Source organism: Bubalus bubalis, chromosome 3 (genome assembly GCF_019923935.1).
Source record: "Bubalus bubalis isolate 160015118507 breed Murrah chromosome 3, NDDB_SH_1, whole genome shotgun sequence".
Lineage (NCBI taxonomy): Eukaryota > Metazoa > Chordata > Mammalia > Artiodactyla > Bovidae > Bubalus > Bubalus bubalis.
The window spans coordinates 45,703,733-45,726,800 of record NC_059159.1 but is presented as its reverse complement, the minus strand read 5'-3'; the positions used below and the strand labels follow the sequence as shown (position 1 = coordinate 45,726,800).

The 23,068-nt window shown below is 42.0% G+C and overlaps 1 protein-coding gene across 4 annotated transcripts in view; it reads left to right on the top strand.

The window, feature by feature from the left end:
- Positions 1–23,068, top strand: part of MYO1D (myosin ID) — a 361,342-nt gene that overhangs the window by 118,860 nt on the left and 219,414 nt on the right. For all 4 annotated transcript variants that reach the window (XM_006059431.4, XM_025281061.3, XM_044939541.2 and 1 more), the window contains exons 8-13: positions 899–1,102; positions 3,059–3,204; positions 3,292–3,406; positions 10,184–10,354; positions 14,676–14,746; positions 21,563–21,637. In XM_006059431.4, the coding sequence (XP_006059493.3) occupies positions 899–1,102; positions 3,059–3,204; positions 3,292–3,406; positions 10,184–10,354; positions 14,676–14,746; positions 21,563–21,637 (782 nt within the window). The remainder of the gene's footprint in view (positions 1–898; positions 1,103–3,058; positions 3,205–3,291; positions 3,407–10,183; positions 10,355–14,675; positions 14,747–21,562; positions 21,638–23,068) is intronic.

Below are 23,068 nucleotides of genomic sequence, written 5' to 3'. Positions count from 1 at the left end.
TCAACTAGTTTATAAATACAGTGTGACAATGATACTTCAGTATCCAAAGAAGAATTTCTTTTTTCAGTTGACATAATGATTCTAGAACTTACTAGAACAATAAGCATATACTAAAAGTGAATAAAATGTGTTAAAGGAGAATAGTAGGGTAGGGGGAGCTGGGGGAAAGAGACACAACTAATTCCAGCCGTTTAAAATGATAGTAAAAGCCACAGTGCTTTAAAACTTGCTGCATAAGTTCAGCACCAGATTAATCAACAGACTAGTTCATGTGCTGGACACTTGGTAGCTGGCTAATATTTATTGTTTCTGGAATGAGTAAAATATAAATAGACTCAAAAAATTGGTGGAAATTAATGTGTAATAAAGGTTGTATTTCAAATCAGGAGGAAAAGCTTAGACTATTCAGTTAATGGTGCTGGAGCAAGTAATCATCTGAAAAAATAAAGTTGGATTCTTACTTTATACTGACATACCTTCAGAGCTGGACTCAAGGCTTAAATAGGAGGGGGAAAACTGTAAAAGGAATAGAAAAATCTATTAAATATTCATAAAATCTTCAGAGTTGGAATGATCTAAGCATGACACCAAAGAAAGAGAAACCCTGAAGCAAATGACTCATAGATTTGACAACATAAAAATATAAAATTTCCATCCATCAAAACCATACACTGAAAATTAGAAAGATAGATAATTTGAAAGATAGAGGAGTGTCTGGAGAAGGACGAAATGGATGAAGCACTCGATTTTTATGTGTTGAGATATTAATGTATTTAGGAAGATAGGTGCTACAGACAAGGTCCCTGGGAATTCTCTCCCACTGGCAAATCTTTCCCTGACATCGTTTTTCAGAATCTCAGTGGAAATGATGTGTCTTGGTTTTTCTCTTCTGATACAGGGAAATTTAAAGTTTGTGGTGGATGGTGATACTACTCTGATTGAAGACGGCAAGCTTGTATCTATCATCGCGGAATTGCTGTCCACCAAGACGGACATGGTGGAGAAAGCCCTCCTCTACCGGACGGTGGCTACGGGCCGCGACATCATCGACAAGCAGCACACAGAGCAGGAAGCCAGCTACGGAAGGGATGCCTTCGCCAAGGTGGGAGTTTAACCGGCGGCCTGTTGGCGTTGTGAGGGCTCTGGTACCAAAATTTCTAATGAATCCCTAAGTTTCTGTTTCTAGTTATTCGTGGTTAGAAGTAGGGTGGCTCAGTGGTAAAGAATCTGCCTGCCAAGCAGGAAACGCAGGTTCAGTCCCTGGGTGGGGAAGATCCCCTGGAGAAGGAAATGGCAACCCACTGTAGTGTTCTTGCCTGGGAAATTCCACGGGCAGAGAAGCCTGGCGGGCTACAGTCCATGGAGTTGCAGAAGAGTTGCACATGGCTTAGCGACTGAACAACAAGAAGGAAGTTTGGGGAAGGTGGGAAGATCAGCAGTCCGGACAAGACAGAAGTTTGAGATGGCCGTGAGGCATCCAAGAGTGCTATCAGGCAGGCAGTCAGGCACGGGACCTGGAGCTCAGAGGAGAGCTTGCGTTCAGATGGTACTTTTGGGGGGAAACATCATATCACTGTTCTTCATTGTCGTATGAAATGACACAGAAAAGAGGAGATAGGGAGAGAAAGGAAGAGGACCAGGAGGAACTCCAGCTTTTAGAGGTCAGGTAGAGGAGGAGGTGGTTAGATAGCACCACTCAGTAGACATGAATTTGAGCAAACTCGGGAGATAGTGGAGCACAGAGGATCCTGGCGTGCTGCAGTCCATGGGGTCGCAGAGTTGGTCACAACTTAGTGACTGAGGAACAGTAAGAGAAGACCTACTAAAGGTCACCAAGAAGGAACAGCCAGTGAAATAAGAGGCAAATTAAGACAGTGTGATGTCCTGAATCAGAGGGCAGAAAGTTTCAAGGCAAGAGTGGGAAACTGGGTCGAGTGTTGCCAAGTATCCGGGTAAGATGTCCACGTGGAGGAACGAGAAAGGGTCCATAGAGAAGTGCTTGGGGTCCTTGATGAGCCATTTCAGTGAGAAAATGAGAGAAAATGAAGACTGGAGTGGCTGGAAGAGGAGGTGAAGAGTGGAGGTCGTGTGTCTGGACGTGCATAGGTGAAGAGAGCGGGTATCTGGAGGGAGATGTTAAGGAAAGACGTTGCAGGACACATTTGTATCAGGATATGAGTGTGTGCGAGTGTGTGGTGCCTTTGTCCTTACATGTTGGTGTGTGTGTTCTTGGGCGCTGAATGTATATTTGAACCTCAAGGAATTTGAAATGCTGTCCTTTTGGCTTAGATCTTTATTTAGCGTTATAAGTCAACGTTTGTGTATTTAGAATCCATAGAATATAGAACTCGTTAGTTCTCTGCTTTTTATAGTTGATGAGGTTAAAATAAAGCAACAAAGTGACTTATACGAGATAGTAAGCAAATTATTGGTGTTACCAGGTCACAGAAACACACCTAAGGAATTTTGTTGAAATATAGCTCACATAGGGACCAATAATAACCACCATCCAAACATCATGCAAACGTCACATAATTTTTTAGAAAATGATCTGTATTTCTCATTTTTTAGCTTAGAGGATTAACAGCTATGCTAAATGCTAAGGAGGAGGTCAATAAGAATTTAAAACGTATCACAAATCCAGGGCTTCCCTAGTGGCGCAGTGGATAAGACTCCACCTGCCATTGCAGGAGACGTGGGTTTGAACCCCGGTCCAGGAGGATCCCAAATGCCATGGAGCAACTGGGCTAGTGTGCCACAACTATAGAGCCTGTTCTCTAGGGCCTGGGAGCTGCAACTGTTGAGCTCACGTGCCTCAGCTACTGAAATGCATGTGCCCTAGAGCCCTTGTGCCACAATGGGGGTGGGGGAACTCTGTAATGAGAAGCCCACACATCTCAGCAAAGACAAGCCCCCGTTCCTTGCAAATAGAGACAAGCTCACACAGCAACAAAGAGCCAGAACAGTCAAAATAAATAAATGAATATAATTTTAAAAAAATCCAAACAGAGGACTCATTTCCACCATGCAAGAATTTACGAGGTCATTTTCATCACAGGCCATATACGAGCGCCTTTTCTGTTGGATTGTCTCCCGCATCAATGATATTATTGCGGTCAAGAACTCAGACACCACCATCCATGGCAAGAACACTGTTATCGGTGTCTTGGACATCTATGGCTTTGAAATCTTCGACAACAACAGGTAAACCAGAGAAGATACAAAACCCCTATTGTTTTGTTGTTGTTTTTTTTAAATTTGTTTGAGCCTGATTGATTCCTTTTCTTGCAGCTTTGAGCAATTCTGCATCAATTACTGCAACGAGAAGCTCCAGCAGCTGTTTATTCAGCTGGTCCTGAAGCAAGAACAGGAGGAGTACCAGCGGGAAGGGATCCCCTGGAAACACGTGAGTGTATTCATGATAAAGCCAACTTCTAGCATCCTAGGGGTCTGCTGATCTCCTTGGCTGCTTGAAACACAGCACCCTTAGCTTTCCTTTTGGGGTATGTACATACAACTCATTTTGAGGGTTGACAGGTGGTGTTTCTCTAATTTGATCAAGCCTGGAAAATTTCAGGGCCAGAGGAACCTGGCGGGCTACAGTCTATGGGGTCACAAAGAGTCAGACACGACTTAGCTACTGAGCATGCTTGCATGCACTGTGTAAGTTTACATTGTACAGTATAGCTATTTGACTTAACGCACATCATGAAATGATTACCACAATGAGTATAGTGAATATTCATCATCTTATATAGATATAAAAGAAAAAATATTTTACATTGACATATAGTTGATTTACAATGTTGTGTTAATTGCTGCTATAGAGCAAAGTGATTCAGTTATACATATACATATGTACATTTTTTAAAAATCCTTTCCCATTATGGTTTATCATAGAATATTGAATCCAGTTGTCTGTGCTATACCGTAACACATGGCTTTTGATTCACATCTGTCTGTTTGACTTTAGCATCCTTTATACATTATTCATAGCAGCAGCTTTTGCCTTCAATGGACAGAACTTGGCTTCCTAGTAGAGTGTCTTCTCCTTCCTTCTTTCCTTTTTTTGCTCTTATTCCTCTTTTTTTCTTCCTCTACTTTGTAAACTCAGTGGCACTTTGTTGTCTTTGGTCAGGGAAGCCCATACTCCCTGAAACCAGTGCATGAAGACAGCTGCGACGACTTTGATCTCCGTCCAGTCTCCGTTGTGTCACACGAGTCTCCACCTCTCTTCGCGTGGCTCTCTGGGAACTTTGTGTTTGTCACTGGTCTGATAAGATGTAGGCAGACAGTTTGACGGATGCAGGGTGCAGTCCCACAGATCACAGCTAAAACCAGGACCGTTAGACTTCCTGCTCATGAAAGAAATGGGACCTTGTCATTTTCTTTGAAATTTTCATTATTAAACAATTTTGAGAACAGACTTTAAAAATTCAAAAACTTCTGAGTTTCCTTTTAATTCTGTGTTTATCCTTTTGCCAAGTATAGACAATGAAGTCCATATTTGTTTTCTGATACTCAGTGTAAGCAGTAAAAATCTATTTGAAATGCTATATTTAAATTACTTTTATATTCCTTCCCACCTTCTTACTTGCTATCTCCTCTGATTCAGGAAAAGTGGATACTGGAAACATACATATATATTATATATAATTACATATTTTATATCTTATATATGTATATATATGGTATAATAACTAGCTTTCCTGCTTTAAATTGCTTCTTTGCCTTCCATTGTGTTATATATTGAAATATCATAAAAAAATTTTTGTTCAAATATATTAATATAAATATTACCTATTTATAAATAAACCAAGGGTATATTATTACTTTCTAATAGGATTGCCTACAGTTTTGATTTAAAGAGTGAATTCTCATCACATATTTAACATGTAATTCAATTAAGTTAATATGCAGCTTTCATAGAATGAATCTGTTGTGTCTCATAATACACAATTATAACTAGGATTTAGGTTTTTATAACAAATTTAATCATAAAACTTGTTATTCAGATGTGGTTCAGAGATACTGGTCAAAAATATCCTTTAACAATCAGAACATCAAATTCCACAGGCATAGTTGATAAAAGGAAAAGTCAACAATGGCAGGAGGCTATTCCAAACATGTGAAAAAGGAGGGAAAAAGCCCTTTAAAACAATTCTTAGTGAAATAAACCAAGAGAAATATGTCCTAGAGGAAACAGAAGACTCTCTCAAGGGTAACAGTTACTGAGGACAGGCCAAATGCCCAAATTAGAATTCCTATTCTGGGCAAGTATTTCCTTTAAAACCCCCAAACTTATTGACATAGACACATTTTTCGTTGTTGTTCAGTTGATAAGTCATGTCCGACTCTTTGCACTGCAGCTCGCCAGGCTTCCCTGGCCTTTACTATCTCCTGGAGTCTTCTCAAACTCATGTCCATTGATTTGGTGATACCGTCCAACCATCTCATTCTTTGTTGCCCCCTTCTCCCCCTGCCCTCAATCTTTCCCAGCATCAGTGTCTTTTCTAGTAAGTTGGCTCTTCCCATCAAGTGGCCGAAGTATTGGAGCTTTAGCATCAATCCTTCCAGTGAATATTCAGGGTGAATTTCCTTTAGGATTGACTGGTTTGATCTCTTTGCAGTCCAAGGGACTTTCAAGAATCTTCTCTAGCACCACAGACACACTGCTGTATATAAAACAGATAACTAATAAGGACCTACTGTAGGGCACAGGGAACTCTATTCAGTACTCTGTAATGATCTATATGGGAAAAGATCTAAAAATGAGTGAACATACGTAGGTATGTAACTGATTTACTTTGGCTTCCCAGGTGGTACTAGTAGTAAAGAACCCGCCTGCCCAATGCAGGAAACATAAGAGATGCACGTTCAGTCCCTAAGTTGGGAAGATCCCCTGGAAAAGGTCATGGCAACCCACTCCATATCCTTGCCTGGAGAATGCCATGGCCTGAGGAGCATAGCGGGCTACAGTCCATGGGGTTGCAAAGAGTCACACACAGCCGAGCGACTAACACACATCCAACTGATTGACTTTGCTGTACAGCAGAAACTAACACAGCATTGTAAATCAACTCTATTCCAATAAAAATTAATTTAAATAAAAAGTAAAAACTCCATCCCGTCTCTTTGTCTCCTGCATCCCCTAAGAAACCTCTTGGGAATGCCAGGTGGCTGGAAGAACCTGATTTGAAAACCCCAATTTTAGGCAGTGCTTAAAGTAGCATTAAATTGTGACTCAAAAGCTACTGGACTCTTCAGCAAAGACTAATTACTTGTAGATAGCCAGCTGGAATTTGGGAAACTTAATTCTTTTGGCCTTAACGACAAAAGGCTTAGTCTTTAATTCCATAGTTGCAAAGTCTAAGATTTCAGCTATGTTGATTAATATAGAGTTCCTACTTTTTGAACATTTTTAAAATATTTTTTCCAAAGATACAAATAACATTTTCCCCTGATGAGAAATGTAATAAAGTGCCCACAATAAAAGTACATACTTAGACCAGGGCTAATCTGTCTCTGTACTAACATTTTGTACCAAGCCTGTCCGGTGCATTGTAGGATGTTGAGCAGTATCCTGGCCTCCTCCTAGTCATGACCATCAAAAACGTCTCCAGACGTTGCCAGATGCCCTAGGGGTTCCGGGGAAAGTCACACCCCATTGAGTATCACTGATTTGCTACTGCTGCTGCTAAGTCGCTTCAGTCGTATCTGACTCTGTGCGACCCCATAGACGGAAGCCCATCAGGCTCCCCCGTCCCTGGGATTCTCCAGGCAAGAACACTGGAGTGGGTTGCCATTTCCTTCTCCAATGCATGAAAGTGAAAAGTGAAAGGGAAGTCGCTCAGTCGTGTCCGACTCTTAGCGACCCCATGGACTGCAGCCTAGCAGGCTCCTCCATCCATAGGATTCTCCAGGCAAGAGTACTGGAGTGGGGTGCCATTGCCTTCTCCAATCGCTGATTTAGGCAAACCAGAAAAATATAAAAAAAGTAAAAGCCACCCAGTTTGCAGACTTTGAGTTCATGGAATGCAGAGGAGGGCTTGGAAATAGAGGTGGAGCTGAAAACCACAGCTGGCACGAGCCCTTGGATTTTTAAATACCATTGAGCAGGGATCCTTGAGACATAGTAATCATCTATTGTGAGTGTGTCAATTTTAGAGAGGGTAATGGAGACAACTCTTAGATCAGGTACCTCCTGAATGATCTGGGACGTATCAACACACAGGATTAAAGTGCATAGAGTGCCCATTTTCACGTGATGCACAGCTTGCCTGAGTCAGGCCCATGCGTGCTTTCTCTCTGAGTCTAGTGATGTATATGCTGCAAGCTGTCAGGATAAACTTCCCTGGTGGCTCAGCCAGTAAAAAATCTGCCTGCAGTGCAGACCCGGGTTCGATTCCTGCGTTAGGAAGATCCCCTGGAGGAGGAAATTGCAACCCACTCCAGTATTCTTGCCTGGAAAACTCCATGGACAGAAGAGCCTGGTGGGCTACAGTCTGTGGGGTTGCAAAAAGTTGGACATGACTGAGTGACTAACACTTTCACACTTTCATCAGAAGAAACAGGTGTAGAAGAGGATTATTATACATACCTTGTATGTCTTGAAATAGAGAAAGATTCAAAAGTTGTTTATAACTTTTTTTTCAGCTTGTGGAAGCAAATAAAAAGTGTATTCTTACTCTTTATGGATCCTTATATCTGATAATTAAAATTTTTATATTGTACCCTGAAAAACTGTGTTAGATCCATATATGCTTTTTAACTTTTGGGAAACTGGAGGAGACACTCTGGCATTTTGGTCAGTCAGGGTCATGTAACTAAAAATGCAAGTTCTGTGTAGCACCTTAACTTCATCAAGTTAGGTATCAAGTAATACTTACAGGTTATTTGTGGGCACCTAGTGGAAAGTAAAGAGGAACTAAAGAACCTCTTGATGAAAGTGAAAGAGGAGAGTGAAAAAGTTGGCTTAAAGCTCAACATTCAGAAAACGAAGATCATGGCATCTGGTCCCATCACTTCATGGCAAATAGATGGGGAAACAGTGGAAACAGTGTCAGACTTTCTTTTTTTGGGCTCCAGAATCACTGCAGATGGTGACTGCAGCCATAAAATTAAAAGACGCTTACTCCTTGGAAGGAAAGTTATGACCAACCTAGATAGCATACTCAAAAGCAGAGACATTACTTTGCCAACAAAGGTCCGTCTAGTCAAGGCTATGGTTTTTCCTGTGGTCGTGTATGGATGCAAGAGTTGGACTGTGAAGAAGGCTGAGCGCCGAAGAATTGATGCTTTTGAACTGTGGTCTTGGAGAAGAATCTTGAGAGTCCCTTGGACTACAAGGAGATCCAACCAGTCCATTCTGAGGGAGATCAGCCCTGGAATTTCTTTGGAAGGAATGATGCTAAAGCTGAAACTCCAGTCCTTTGGCCACCTCATGCAAAGAGTTGACTCATTGGAAAAGACTCTGATGCTGGGAGGGATTGGGGGCAGGAGGAGAAGGGGACGACAGAGGATGAGATGGCTGGATGGCATAACCGACTCCATGGACATGAGTTTGAGTGAACTCCGGGAGATGGTGATGGACAGGGAGGCCTGGCGTGCTGCGATTCATGGGGTCGCAAAGAGTCAGACACAACGGAGCGACTGAACTGAGCTGACTGAGTGGAATATGGTGGAGAAGGCAATGGCAACCCACTCTAGTACTCTTGCCTGGGAAATCCCATGGATGGAGGAGCCTGGTAGGCTGCAGTCCATGGAGTCGCGAAGAGTCAGACACGACTGAGCGACTTCATTTTCACTTTTCACTTTCATGCATTGGAGAAGGAATGGCAACCCACTCCAGTGTTCTTGCCTGGAGAATCCCAGGGATGGCGGAGCCTGGTGGGCTGCCATCTATGGGGTCGCACAAAGTTGGACACAACTGAAGTGACTTAGCAGCAGCAACAGCAGTGGAATATGGGGGCTTCCCTGGTGTCTCAGACAGTAAAGAATCCGCCTGCAATGCGGGAGACCTGGGTTCAACCCCTGGCTTGGGAAAATCCCCTGGAGGAGGGCATGGCAACCCACTCCAGTATTCTAGCCTGGAGAATCCCCATGGACAGAGGAGCCTGGCGGACCACAGTCCATGGGGTCACAAAGAGTTGGGACATGACTGAGTGATTCAGCACAGCACAGTGGAATATGGGTCTTGTGATTAACAGCCAACAGATTGAGAGTATGAGGAGTAAGGTTAGGTGCAGGGTATGAAGACAGGATTAAAATAAGACTTGGTGAAGGAAGAAACATTATCTACTTTATAATTTTCACCTTGAGCTGTACAGTAAGTCCCCTCCATACAAACCTTCAAGTTGCAAACTTTTAAAAATGCAGACATTCATGCCAGCCCCTGTGTGCCAGCTGTTGTACTACTACACTTTCAAGGTACTGTACTATAAGTGAAAAATGTTTATTTTTTGTGTTTGTTCATTTTTTATGTGTGTATTATTTATGTGAAGAATATTATGAACCTATTACAGTACAGTACTATATAGCCGATTGTGTTAGCTGGGTACGTTGGTTAACTTTGTTGGACTTACAAACACACTCTGAGAATGGAACTCATTCATTTGTAGGGGACTTACTGTGTTCATTTAAGGCAATTTTTAAAAAATTTTGACCAAGCTCTGCAGCCTGTGGGATTTCAGTTCCCTGACCAGGGATTGAACCAGGGCCACAGCAGTGAAAAGTGCCAAATCCTAACCACTAGACCACCGGGGAACTCCCAAGACAAAATGTTTTAGGATACAAAGTCAATAAATGCATCTTTTAAAAAACCTCTGTTAAAACATGTACTCATTTTAGCATTGAAGGTTTTAGTCGCTCAGTCATGTCCCATTCTTTGTGACCCCGTGAACTGTAGCCTGCCAGGCTCCTCTGTCCATGGGATTCTCCTGGCAAGAATACTGGAGTGGGTTGCCATTTCCTTCTCCAGGGGATCTTCCCAACCCAGGAATCGAACCCAGGTCTCCTGCATTGCAGGCAGATTCTTTACCATCTGAGCCACCAGCGAAGCCTCATTAATTGTGATTTATGTATTTGACATCAGAGTAACTTGAACTCCTGATGCGCGTGGAGGCGTTGGCGTTGCACCTGGTCCCCGTCCCGTTTGTAACTGGCTCTCTGCTGTGTCCTCCAGATTGATTACTTCAACAATCAGATCATCGTGGACCTGGTGGAGCAGCAGCACAAGGGGATCATTGCCATCCTGGACGACGCCTGCATGAACGTCGGCAAAGTCACTGATGAGATGTTCCTAGAAGCGCTCAACAGTAAACTGGGCAAACACGGCCATTTTTCCAGCCGCAAGGTACCGTGTGTAATGAGCACATCCTCTCATTTGGATCTGTACGATTTTCCTCATTGTTTGACAGAATCAAAGGAATTTTTATGTTGGGGTACAAGAATGGCCACACGAGTATGAAAGGCCATACACATCCCTGAAATGATGTATTGCTGTGGATAAATTCTGCCTCTCTGGTTTACTGGAATGATGATGTTGTTGTTCAGTCACATCCAACTCTTTACGACCCAATGGACTGCAGCATGCCAGGCTTCCCTGTCCTTCACCGTCTCCCGGAGCTTGCTCAGACTCATGTCCATCGAGTCAGTGATGCCATCCAACCATCTCATCTTCTGTCATCCCCTTCTCCTGCTTTCAGTCTTTCCCAGCATCAGGGTCTTTTCTAATGAGTCGGCTCTTCGCATCAGGTGGCCAAAGTATTGGAGCTTCAGCATCAGTCCTTTCAATGAATATTCAGGGTTGATTTCCTTTAGGATCAACTGATTTGATCTCCTTGTTGTCCAAGAGACTCTCAAGAGTCTTCTTTAGCACCACAGTTCAAAAGCATTAATTCTTTGGTGCTCAGCCTTCTTTATGGGATGATGTGATTGATAAAAATCATAATGTCCAGGAGAGGGCGCTCTAGACTACTCAATTTGCTAGAAATAGGAAAAATGAACACAATTCTTTAGAAAGCATGATGTCATTTATAACCAATAGGTACAGAGACCTTGTTCATGTGCTAGAATTTTGCCCCTGCATCCAATAATTATGGCACTGAAAGTAGCTTTTGTCCATGACTTTTTACTGTAATCCTCAGTTATAAAAATACAGTGTGTGTGCTCTGCTATAGTTCTTCAGACTATATGACTTTCTTGAAAACGAGAAATTCTAGCTGAAATTCTCATGTTACAAGGAAACTCATTCCTTAAATAAATGGGTGACCTTTTTAACTCCCTATTTTTCACATTCTAAAAATGTTACAAACAGATCATATTTCTATGATAACTGGTGGTAGTTGTAGTTATCAGACCTTTGTGCTGGGCCTTGCGTATGGTATGTTTGCCATGATATTTGTCCAAGGAGAGACACACCATCATCCCCGGGTGTTCCCTATAAATACAGGCTTGTCCAGCAACCACAAGCTGAAGGAGAAACAGGCCCTGTGCTGCTTCGCTTCCATGAAGAAAGGGGCAAACGTTTCTGCTCCTCCATAATTCCATGTAAATCTATGACACAGTGCTGTTTTTTAGTATGAATAAATCTATATTCTAACTTTGTCCCATTTGACATTATGTAATCAGAACAGTAAGATTCCACAGTTAACTAGAGAAAGCACAAATCGTCAAGAAATAGATTACTGGCTGATATTTATTTTAGACCAGTTTATTTCCAAAACATTCTCCTTGGTCTATTACTGAAGACTAATGTGTAGCCTGCTCTAAGTTGGCTTTCAGATACTATGATCTTATTAATTTTTACTTTTGGCCGCACTGCATGGCATGTGGAATCTAGTTCCCCGACCAGGTATTGAACCTGTACCCCCTGCATTGGAAGCACGGAGTCTTAACCTCTGGACCACCAGGAAAGTCCTTATAGTCTGATCTTTGACATTAGGGTTCCAGCTAGAGTTATTCCTCCAGTCATTTCCTGTTTATAACACAAATACTGAATAAGTGCCTCTCGTTTTCCAGGTACAATCCTGACGGCTGGGGACAGAACAGTAAGCAAAGTTAGAAGCCACATGAATTATTTAGAGTGATACTTTTAAAGATGGTAAAGTGACAGAGGCAAATGTCCCATCTCTGAGGGGCTGAGTAAAAATGTCCTTTATAATCGTAATTCAGACTTTGGAGATTCGCCTTGTATTATGTCTACCAGATGGTAGACAATCCTTGTTTATCAAATTGAACTGGATTGGTCACGATCATACCAAATAAATCTTAGGAAATGAATTCTGAACTAAAACAGGCAACTCTCCATATGATTAGATAAACAACTATGATTCTCACATGAGAAATTGCTTCATTTTGTTATGTTTCACCTTGGCCATTTATGTACCTGAATGTATCAACCAAATATTTAAAGTAGAAGCTGTTCATGCAGTACTTATAAGCAGTAACTACTGACTTGGTAGGCTAAGTAGTAATTTATCTGTGAAGATGGAAATTTTCTTTTCTTTTTTTTTAATGTGGGAGCCCAGGTTTTCCCAACTCTCAGACCAGGTGGCTCCTTTCTCCCTCAGCAGCAGCATCTCTCAGACAAGTCTTGAGATGGAAATTTTTTGTGTGTTCTTTTCTGGGATTTTTGCCTAATGAAGGAAAGGAATGAAATAACCAAGCTGTCAGGATATTTTCATCACTGTGAACCTTTCTGTTAAATAAATGCTATTATCCTGTATGTCACAGCAGGTATTTTAATTCATTATTGGTTACTAATGATTAACTACTTTTATTGGCAGGTTAAAGAAGAGGTTTCTGGCTTGTGTTTATTTAGGGGCTAAACTGTTTGTCATGTATTAAAATTATCATGCAGAGGCAGACAGATGATCCAATAAACTATAAAATTACTGTTAAAAGTATTGTTAACATGTAAAGTTGAATGATAAATAGGCTTTATTTTTTTTTAAAGTAAAGAAAAATCTAAAAAGTTCTATGTTTAGATCAGTTAAGAATTTGCAGTATCTAAATGTAAGAATATTCAATTAGTATAGATGTCTCTTGAGTCTTTTTCCTTTGGGAGTTTTATAAGTAGAAGGGTTTTGTAAAAGTGGTTGATAAGAGAGAGGGAAGGAGAGAGGAATTAAATATTTCAGAGACCCCTCTGAATGTTAGATGCTTTGTTCTCCATAGTTGGTTTAACCTCTAGAACAACTCTGCAATAAGTGATTACTGAAGGAAAGAAAGCATATAGATGGTAGAGATAAGACCCCAACCTCAGAAGTCTGACTCTAACTTCCTGTAATTATTAATTTGAATTAATAGACTAATTATTCCCTTAACAGTCTACATCCACAGAGAACCCACCATCCTGGTTGGGGTTATTTGTTATCTAACATGACAAGCCAAGTGATGTTTCTACATAACCATACTCAATGCTTACGGATTCTTTTTTTTTTTTTTTTAATTTTTTTTAATGTTGACCATTTTTAAAGTCTTTATATTGCTTCTGTTTTATGTTTTGCCTTTTTTTTTTTTTTTGGCTGTGAGGCACTGTGGAATCTTAGCTCCCCAACCAGAGAGTAAACCCACATCTCCTGCACTGGAAAGTGCTCCCCAACCAGAGATCAAACCCACATCTCCTGCATTGGAAGTGAAGTCTTAACCACTGGACTGCCAGGGAGTCCCAATAGTTATGGATTCTTAAACATCCGCTTTTGAACCTAAAGGATATCAAGTGATCCTTTATAGGGTGGTCAAAGAATCTACGTGCTTCTGTAATAATGAAATTGCAGAAACTTACAGAGATCCAGGGCTCTATAAAAACTGCCTTCTCAGAGACGTCCTCTTCAGTAAGAAACAGCTACAGAAGGTTGATCTTCTGTGAAGTGGTAGACCTGGAGTCCCAGCTTAGTGGAAGATGGGTGAGCCAGGCTGATGTATACATAGCAGAGTACAGACATGGCATTTGGTCCCAAGAACTCTTCCCAGAGCTACCGCTTACCAGCTACAGGACCTTGGGCCAGTTACCTAACCTGTCTGAGGCTTAGTTTTCATGTATGTAAAAGAGAATCCATAATCCTTAGTTTAAATATCAGTTGTGAGTATTGAATGAGATATCCATGCATAGAAGATGGCAAATCCTCAAAATGGTCTTCTTTAAGTGGGACATGGAGGAGAGAGAGGCTCTATCAGTCAAGGTTGGCTGGGCTGTGTTAACAGTGGAGATTTAAGTGTCATAGACAGCAGAAGTCTATTTCTCTCCCAGGGTCCCAGACTTCTCCCATCTTCAGGCTCTTCCATCCCCTCAGGACCATCCTTCTCTGCATCCAACTAGTGGGAGTTGAGAAGAAAGTACAGAGGACAGTCACCCACTTCTTGCCAGCTTTGACCTTGAAGAGCCTTATCCCCTCACACTCACCTTCCATTGTCCAGAGCCTGGTCACCTGGCCATTCCCAGTCACCAAGGTGGCCAGGAAATGCAGTCTGGCTCTGTGCACTTCAGGGGAAAAAGTTCTCAATCTTTACCACATTTGCCAAATTAAATAAACCCCCACATACTGGGACTTCGTTCATAATGATATCATGATTTGTGACATGATTATCCTCTCCTATTAAGTTGGAATATATTTTTAGAAAAGTGAAAATGTCTGTTTTCAAGATCATCTCCTTCCTTCTTGATTTCTTAGCTCTGCGCCTCGGACAAAATCCTGGAGTTTGATCGAGATTTTCGAATTCGACATTATGCAGGGGACGTGGTGTGAGTATCTCACTCTGGTGCCTGACGTGGTGGTTTGCATGCAGCCTCACTGCAGAAGATGCAATGAAGGGAAATAGAAATTATTTTCCTATTTGTTTGCATTTTCCAGCCATTTCTGATGCCAATATATTTTAATTTCTTCACTTAAAACATTGGCATAGCTTCATTCATTCCTTGCTTTTCAAACATTTGTTAAAGACACATCATGTGTGGCTATCCACAGTTTCTGGCATAGTTGACATTTGGTCAGCATCAACTGATGGTTAAATAAACCATGGAAGTATGTTAGGAATTGGGATAGAAAGATGAGTAACATGGACTATGCCCTGATGACGCTAACAGCTTAGTGGAGGATACAGGCAGATACATGATAAGTCATTATAATGAAGAATGGAAAGGATTAAACTGGAGAAACACAAGGCATTCTGGTAACACTGCTGTTTGTTGTTTAGTCGCTAAGTCTTTGCCACTCCATAGACTGTAGCCCGCCAGCCTCCTCTGTCCATGGGATTTCCCAGGCAAGAATACTGAGGTGGGTTGTCATTTCCTTCTCCAGGAGATCTTCCTGACCCAGGGATTGAACCCACATCTCCTGCATTGGCAGGTGGGTTCTTTACCATCGAGCCACCAGGGAAGCCCTGTGGGAACACTGAGGAGGAATAATTAACCCAGAGTGAGGAGGGTAGCCAAGCCTTGAAGGAAGTGATATTCCAGATGAGTCTAGAAAGTAAAAGAGGCTTAGCTGGAAGACAGAATTAGGAAGAGAAGGAGATGAGAGGGCATTCCGAGCAGAGAGACAGCAGGCATACAGGCCCAGAAGTGAGAGTCATCACTATACATGAAGAGCTACTGGTAGTTGGGTAACTATATGAGCAAAAACCAGTTTTCCCATATGATTTTTCACATAGTATTCAAAAAAGTAAAATTCTCACAAGCTACATTTTCTGGCTACAGTATGATAAAAGGAGAAAATGGTAAGAAAATAAAACTAAAAACATATAACTTCCTTAGTCTTTTAGTTTCCTAGGGTTTCTATAACAAATGACCACAAATTGGTGCCTTAAAACAATAGAAATGTTTTCTTTCATGGCTGTTCCTGACCCAGGGATCGAACCCAGGTCTCTTGCATTGCAGGCAGATTCTTTACCATCTGAGCCATCAGGGACACCCCATTCTGGAGGCCACAAGTTCGAAATCTAGGTGCTGGCAGGGCCACACTCTGGATGCTTTAGAAGAAGATTGTTTCTTGCTTTCTTCAGCATCTGGTGGCCGCCTGCTTTCCTTGGCTTGTGGCTGTATCACTCCAGTCTCAGCCTCCATCGTCACATTGCCACCTCCTCTTTGGGGTGTCTGTATTAAATCTCCCTCTGTTTCTGTTTTAAAACTACACTTGTGAATGCATCTAAGGCCCACCTGAATAACACGGGATGAATTTCTTCTCCCAGGATCCTCAATGTAATCACATCTTTTACCATACAAGGTAATATTCACAGTTTCCAGGGAATTTGACAAGGCTTCTCTGATGGCTCAAATGGTAAAGAATCTACCTGTCTCCAACGCAGGAGACCTGGGTTCGATCCCTGCGTTGGGAAGATTCCCCTGGAGGAGGGCATGGCAGCCCACTCAGAATTCTTGCCTGGAGAATCCCCATGGACAGAGGACCCTGGCGGGCTGCAGTCCATAGGTTCACAAAGAGTCGGACATGACTGAGTGGTTAAGCACAGCACAGCACGTCTTTCAGGGGAGGCGTTTTTCAGTCTGCTACATTAGCATGCTTTGTCAACCCACACTGCTTATTATCTGGTTTTTGTTTAAAGTCCCCTCTTTTCTTTTCTCCTTATTTTTGATGTTGGGAATTCTATTCACATAACCCATTACAGGCAGAGATTAAACAACAAAAAATGGAAATGATCATCTCTATAAATGCCAAAGAGGCATTTGAAGAAACCTTAATACCTGTTCCTGATTTAAATTAAAACTGTAGAATCATCCTCAATGGTGAAAAATTGAAAGCATTTCCCCTAAAGTCAGGAACAAGACAAGGGTGCCCACTCTCACCACTACTATTCAACATAGTTTTGGAAGTTTTGGCCACAGCAATCAGAGCAGAAAAAGAAATAATAGGAATCCAGATTGGGAAAGAAGAAGTAAAACTCTCAATATTTGCAGATGACATGATTCTCTACAGAGAAAACCCTAAAGACTCCACCAGAAAACTACTAGAGCTAATCAATGAATATAGTAAAGTTGCAGGATATAAAATTAACACACAGAAATCCCTTGCATTCCTATACACTAACAATGAGAAAACAGAGAAATTAAGGAAACAATTCCATTCACCATTGCAATGAAAAGAATAAAATACTTAGGAATATATCTACCTAAAGAAACAAAAGACCTATATATAGAAAACTATAAAACACTGGTGAAAGAAATCAAAGAGGACACAAATAGATGGAGAAATATACCGTGTTCATGGATCAAAAGAATCAATATAGTGAAAATGAGTATACTACCCAAAGCAATCTATAGATTCAGTGCAATCCCTATCAAGCTACCAACGGTATTTTTCAGAGAACTAGAACAAATAATTTCACAATTTGTATGAAATACAAAAACCTCGAATAGCCAAAGCAATCTTGAGAAAGAAGAATGGAACTGGAGGAATCAACCTGCCTGACTTCAGTCTCTACTACAAAGCCACAGTCATCAAGACAGTATGGTACTGGCACAAAGACAGAAATATAGATCAATGGCACAAAATAGAAAGCCCAGAGATAAATCCATGTGCCTATGGACACCTTATCTTTGACAAAGGAGGCAAGAATATACAGTGGAGAAAAGACAATCTCTTTTAACAAGTGGTGCTGGGAAAACTAGTCAACCACTTGTAAAAGAATGAAATTAGAACACTTTCTAACACCATACACAAAAATAAACTCAAAATGGATTAAAGATCTAAATGTAAGACCAGAAACTCCTAGAGGAAAACATAGGCAAAACACTCTCCAACATAAATCACAGCAGGATCCTCTATGACCCACCTCCCAGAATATTGGAAAATAAAAGCAAAAATAAATGGGACCTAATTAAACTTAAAAGCTTCTGCACAACAAAGGAAACTATAAGAAGGTGAAAAGACAGCCTTTGGAATGGGAGAAAATAATAACAAGTGAAGCAATGAACAAAGAATTAATCTCAAAAATATACAAGCAACTCCTGCAGCTCAATTCCAGGAAAATAAATGACCCAATCAAAAAGTGGGCCAAAGAACTAACAGACATTTGGAGACATTTCTCCAAAGAAACAGACATTTCTCCAAAGAAGACATACAGATGGCTAACAAACACATGAAAAGATGCTCAACATCACTCATTATCAGAGAAATGCAAATCAAAACCACAATGAGGTACCATTTCATGCCAGTCAGAATGGCTGCGATCCAAAAGTCTACAAGCAATAAATGCTGGAGAGGGTGTGGAGAAAAGGGAACCCTCTTACACTGTTGGTGGGAATGCAAACTAGTACAGCCACTATGGAGAACAGTGTGGAGATTCCTTAAAAAACTGGAAATAGAACTGCCGTATGACCCAGCAACCCCACTGCTGGGCATACACACCAAGGAAACCAGAATTGAAAGAGACACTTGTACCCCAATGTTCATCGCAGCACTGTTTATAATAGCCAGGACATGGAAGCAACCTAGATGTCCATCAGCAGATGAATGGATAAGAAAGCTGTGGTACATATATACAGTGGAGTATTACTCAGCCATTAAAAAGAATACATTTGAGTCAGTTCTAATAAGGTGGATGAAACTGGAGCCTATTATACAGAGTGAAGTAAGCCAGAAAGAAAAACACCAATACAGTATACTAACACATATATATGGAATTTAGAAAGATGGTAACAATAACCCTGTATGTGAGACAGCAAAAGAGACACAGATGTAAAGAACAGTCTTTTGGACTCTGTGGGAGAGGGCAAGGGCAGGATGATATGGGAGAATGGATTGAAACATGTAAATTATCACATGTGAAATGAATCACCAGTCCAGGTTCAATGCATGAGACAGGGTGCTCAGAGCTGGTGCACTGGGATGACCCAGAGGGATGGGATGGGGAGGGAGGTGGGAGGGGGCTTCAGGATGGGGAACACATATACACCTGTAGCGGATTCATGTCAATGTATGGCAAAACCAATACAATATTGTAAAGTTAAAAAATTAATTAATTAAAGAAAACTAGAATTGTAAAATAATATGGCTCAAAATCATCACCCCCATCTGCCAAACGCCATTCGCGCCAGGATGGCACAGTTTTCTACTTTTTCTGGTGCTGTTTCCAGAGTCCAGAATCCTGAAGAGGGAAGACCCAGTGATATACAGATGCCCGCCTCCGATCACTTGGGCCAAACTCACCGGGTGCCCTCTTACAGCTTGGGTCCGCATAACTGCAGGGCTGGACTTAGAGGCCAGGCGGGGCAGCCACTGTTTCACAGATGGAGACATTTATGCAGAGCGTGTGCCATTCTTTCCCGGCATCAGACAGCAAGCTTGCCGAATAGCTGAGACAATACCTAGGTGTCCAGACTCCCCGTCCAGAGAGCTAGCCAGCCCCACAGAGGAATACGTGATGCCGCCGATTCCCCTTCTGTCTCTCCTTAAGCCTTTCAACCCTTTTCTAGGTTTTTACTGGGTGTCTTCTGTGTGCCCAATACTTTATAAAGTATGGTCCCTGCCCATAAAGAGCTTTCCATGTAAGATGCATATGTACATGTGTGGGTTTGTGTGTGTAATAACACACAGTATTAACACACACGTGTGTGTGTATATATATTTATATATTTTATATATATATTTATATTTATATATATGCTGTGCTTAGTTGCTTAGTCATGTGCGACTCTTTGCAACCTCATGGACTGTAGCCCACCAGGTTCCTCTGTCCATGGGAATTCTCCAGGCAAGAATACTTGAGTGGGTTGCCATGCCCTCCTCCAGGGGATTTTCCCAACCCAGGGATCCAACCTAGGGATCAAACCCAGGTTTCCCGTGTTGCAGGCAGATTCTTTTCCATCTGAGCCACCGGGGAAGCCCAAGAATACTGGGGTGGGTAGCCTATCCCTTCTCCACAGAATCTTCCCAACCCAGGAATCAAACGGGTCTCCTGCATAGAAGGTGGATTCTTTACCAGCTGAGCAAGCAGGGCAGCCCCATGTAGATGTATATGCATACACACATTTGTATATATATATATTGATACAACAAAATATGGTTGAAAATAATTTCCATATGAGTAATAACATGTGTTTTCAGAATAAGCAAATACCTTTAACTGTGTGTGATAAACCCAGATAGGCAGATGCTGATCATTAGGTGCTAGGAATTATTTTTCTAGGAAAAAGTGGGAAGGATGCTAGAAAGATTCAGGAACTATCACCTTAGCCTATTTGACTGGAGTGTATCCTTTTGGTGGCTTAGAGAAGTAGAAACACCTAGAAAAGTAGATTGAGATCAAATCACAATGAGTCTAAAAGGTCAGAATAAGGACTTTGAATTGTAAGGGTCTGATGATATATTAAGAGTCAGGTGACTTTAAGGGTTCAGTCAAAAGCGACTTGAAGGTAGTAGGAAGAAGACCAAGGTTGGAAGAGGCAGGGAAATTATTTTGGACCTGGTGGCCTAAAACTGTGCCCATGGGCAGCACGAAACTTTCTTGCAGAATGAAACATGAGCAGCTGGAACAATATAAGACTGGTGAGGCGTCAGAGTTAGAGATCGGAGAATCGTCTACAGCAAGGGTTCCCAACCTCTGGGGTCTAATGCCTGGTGATCTGAAGTGGAGCTGATGTAATAATAATAGAAATAGAGTGCACAATGAGTGTAATTCACTTGAATCATCCCCAAACCATCCCCTACCCTCACCCCAGTCCATGGAAAAATTGTCTTCCACAAAACCAGTCCCTGGTGCCAAAAAGATTGGGGACCGCTGGTCTACAGTGATGTGATTGTCCAGGAAGAAAATACAGTCAGGCGAGATAGGAGAGCTATAGGGAGCAGCCACCTCTTGAGTTACTATTTCCCTAACCTCTTAGCCTATCTTGATCACACAGAATCACCCTGTACTGTTGCCCGCTCCCCCATAATTTACTCCCTCTGGATCCATGCCAGTGACTGCAGCAGGGCAGCCCCTTGCCCACCAGCTGCAAGTTTAGCTTTGTGAACTTACTCACATCCCACCCTCCACACCATGAACACTGACCTTTGCATTTCCTCCCAACAACTCCGTGCATGTGCCTGCTTCCACGCCTTCGTTTAATGTTGCCCTGGATAATCTGCCTTCCTCTTTCTCTCCTGCTTATCCCAATCTTACCATCCTTTGCAGTTCTCCTTGGATCTTTTCTCCCACCCTGAACACAGTGAGCGAGCCTTAGGCAAGTCATCTCACCTCCCCACGGATGAGGCTCTTAGATCCTGTACGTGCCGTTTTGCTTTTATCTTAGGAATGTGGGATGGCACACACAGCTGTCTTTTTAAAAGTCAGCATCTCGAGGTAAGCCACAAACCAGTGGAGTGATGATCTTAGTCGTAGTGATGGCACTCATGTTTGCCCTCCTTTTGAGGGACAGAAACATCACCCTGTCTACAGAGTAGGTAAATTTGATATTCTTTAACTCAGAACTGGGTGGACAAGCTTTATACGTGATTGATAGCATTATTTAACAGTAGAAAGGCTTGTAGACGTCTAGAAAAGCTTAGAAATGGCTCTTGCTTGGTGAATAATGTGTTTTCCGTGTTTCTTTTGTCTCAACTAGGTATTCTGTCGTCGGTTTTATTGACAAAAACAAAGACACTTTATTTCAAGATTTCAAGCGCCTCATGTATAACAGGTAGGATTAAAATTTTATTAATCTTTATATTTAGCTTGCTGACACATATGTTACATAATATGTATGCACATCATTATTTCTATGTGACAGTTTTAAGAGTTTTCTGGCAATTTGTATACTTCTGTTTGATCATATTTAGTGAGTGAAATCATCTGTTACTTTATGATGATAAAATCTGTAACCTTAGGGCAGGGATGGAGGAGCCTGTGTAGTCCATGGGGTTGCTAAGAGTCGGACACAACTGAACAACTTCACTTTCACTTTTCACTTTCATGCATTGGAGAAGGAAATGGCAACCCACTCCAGTGTTCTCGCCTGGAGAATCCCAGGGACGAGGGAGCCTGGTGGGCTGCCGTCTATGGGGTCGCACAGAGTTGGACACGACTGAAGTGTCTTAGCTTAGCTTAGCTTAGGGCAGGGACCCTGTTACTAATAACAGTGTTCCTCGATTTCCCTTGGGTTTCCTCAGTTTCTCTCTTTACTGTTGCCATTCTTCTTAGCAGTCCCCAAGCCAGGTCAGTGGTGATGGGAGGGTGTCAGGTAAGCTCTGGACCAGCCGAAAGCTTTACACACTCTGATTCCCACTACAGTGTCTTTGCCTCCAGCCGTGGGACCACCCTAATAACAGAGTGGCTCTCACGTCTGTGGTGATCAGTGCAGAGTGGATAGAATCTTCTCACAACCCAAGAAAACGTGAAAAAGTCATGGAGAAATAAAATCAAGCAAAGGACAGCAAGTTCACATCTGGTACAGATACTTTGGAAAGAAGGCTCATGAAGAAGAGACGCTTCCTAGCCAGCTGCTTCTTTTGGTTCAAGTGTCATCGCTCATGTATTAAGTCAGCTCAGCCCACTGGCCAGTAGGTCATCAAAGATACATGGAGCACCTCTGAGCCACACATTCCCCTGTGCTCTTGGGGTTCAGCTGTTGAAAAAACTTGGACAAAGTCCCTGCCCTCCTGAAGTCTTTTATTCTAGTGGAGATGACAGTTAATGATAAAAGATGGAACTTTAAGCTAGTGTCGAGTGCTATGAAGAAAAACAAAGTTAGGTGAGAGATTGCGGGTATAGACCAAGAAGGGCCATGGAGGTGTTACAGGTAGTGTGGTAGGAAAAGGCTCCTTAAAAGAAGGGTCATTTGAACTGAGCCCAGAGTGAATTGTGGGTGCAAACCATGAGTATGGGGGACAGCATTCAAAGAGAGAGAGAGACTAGCTCACCAAGATGCTAAAGTGGAAACAAGCATGGATGTGTTGACTGCAGGAAGGTCAGTGTGGCTAAAATCAGTGAGGGGAGGGGAGAACAATCAGGAACGACTGCATAGAGGTCCACAGGCCCAGCTCATAAAGAGTCCATGAGCCAGGTACAATAGGAAGCCATTGGAATGGATGATATGATGTCTGTTCTAAAGAAATCACTGGAACCGCTGTGT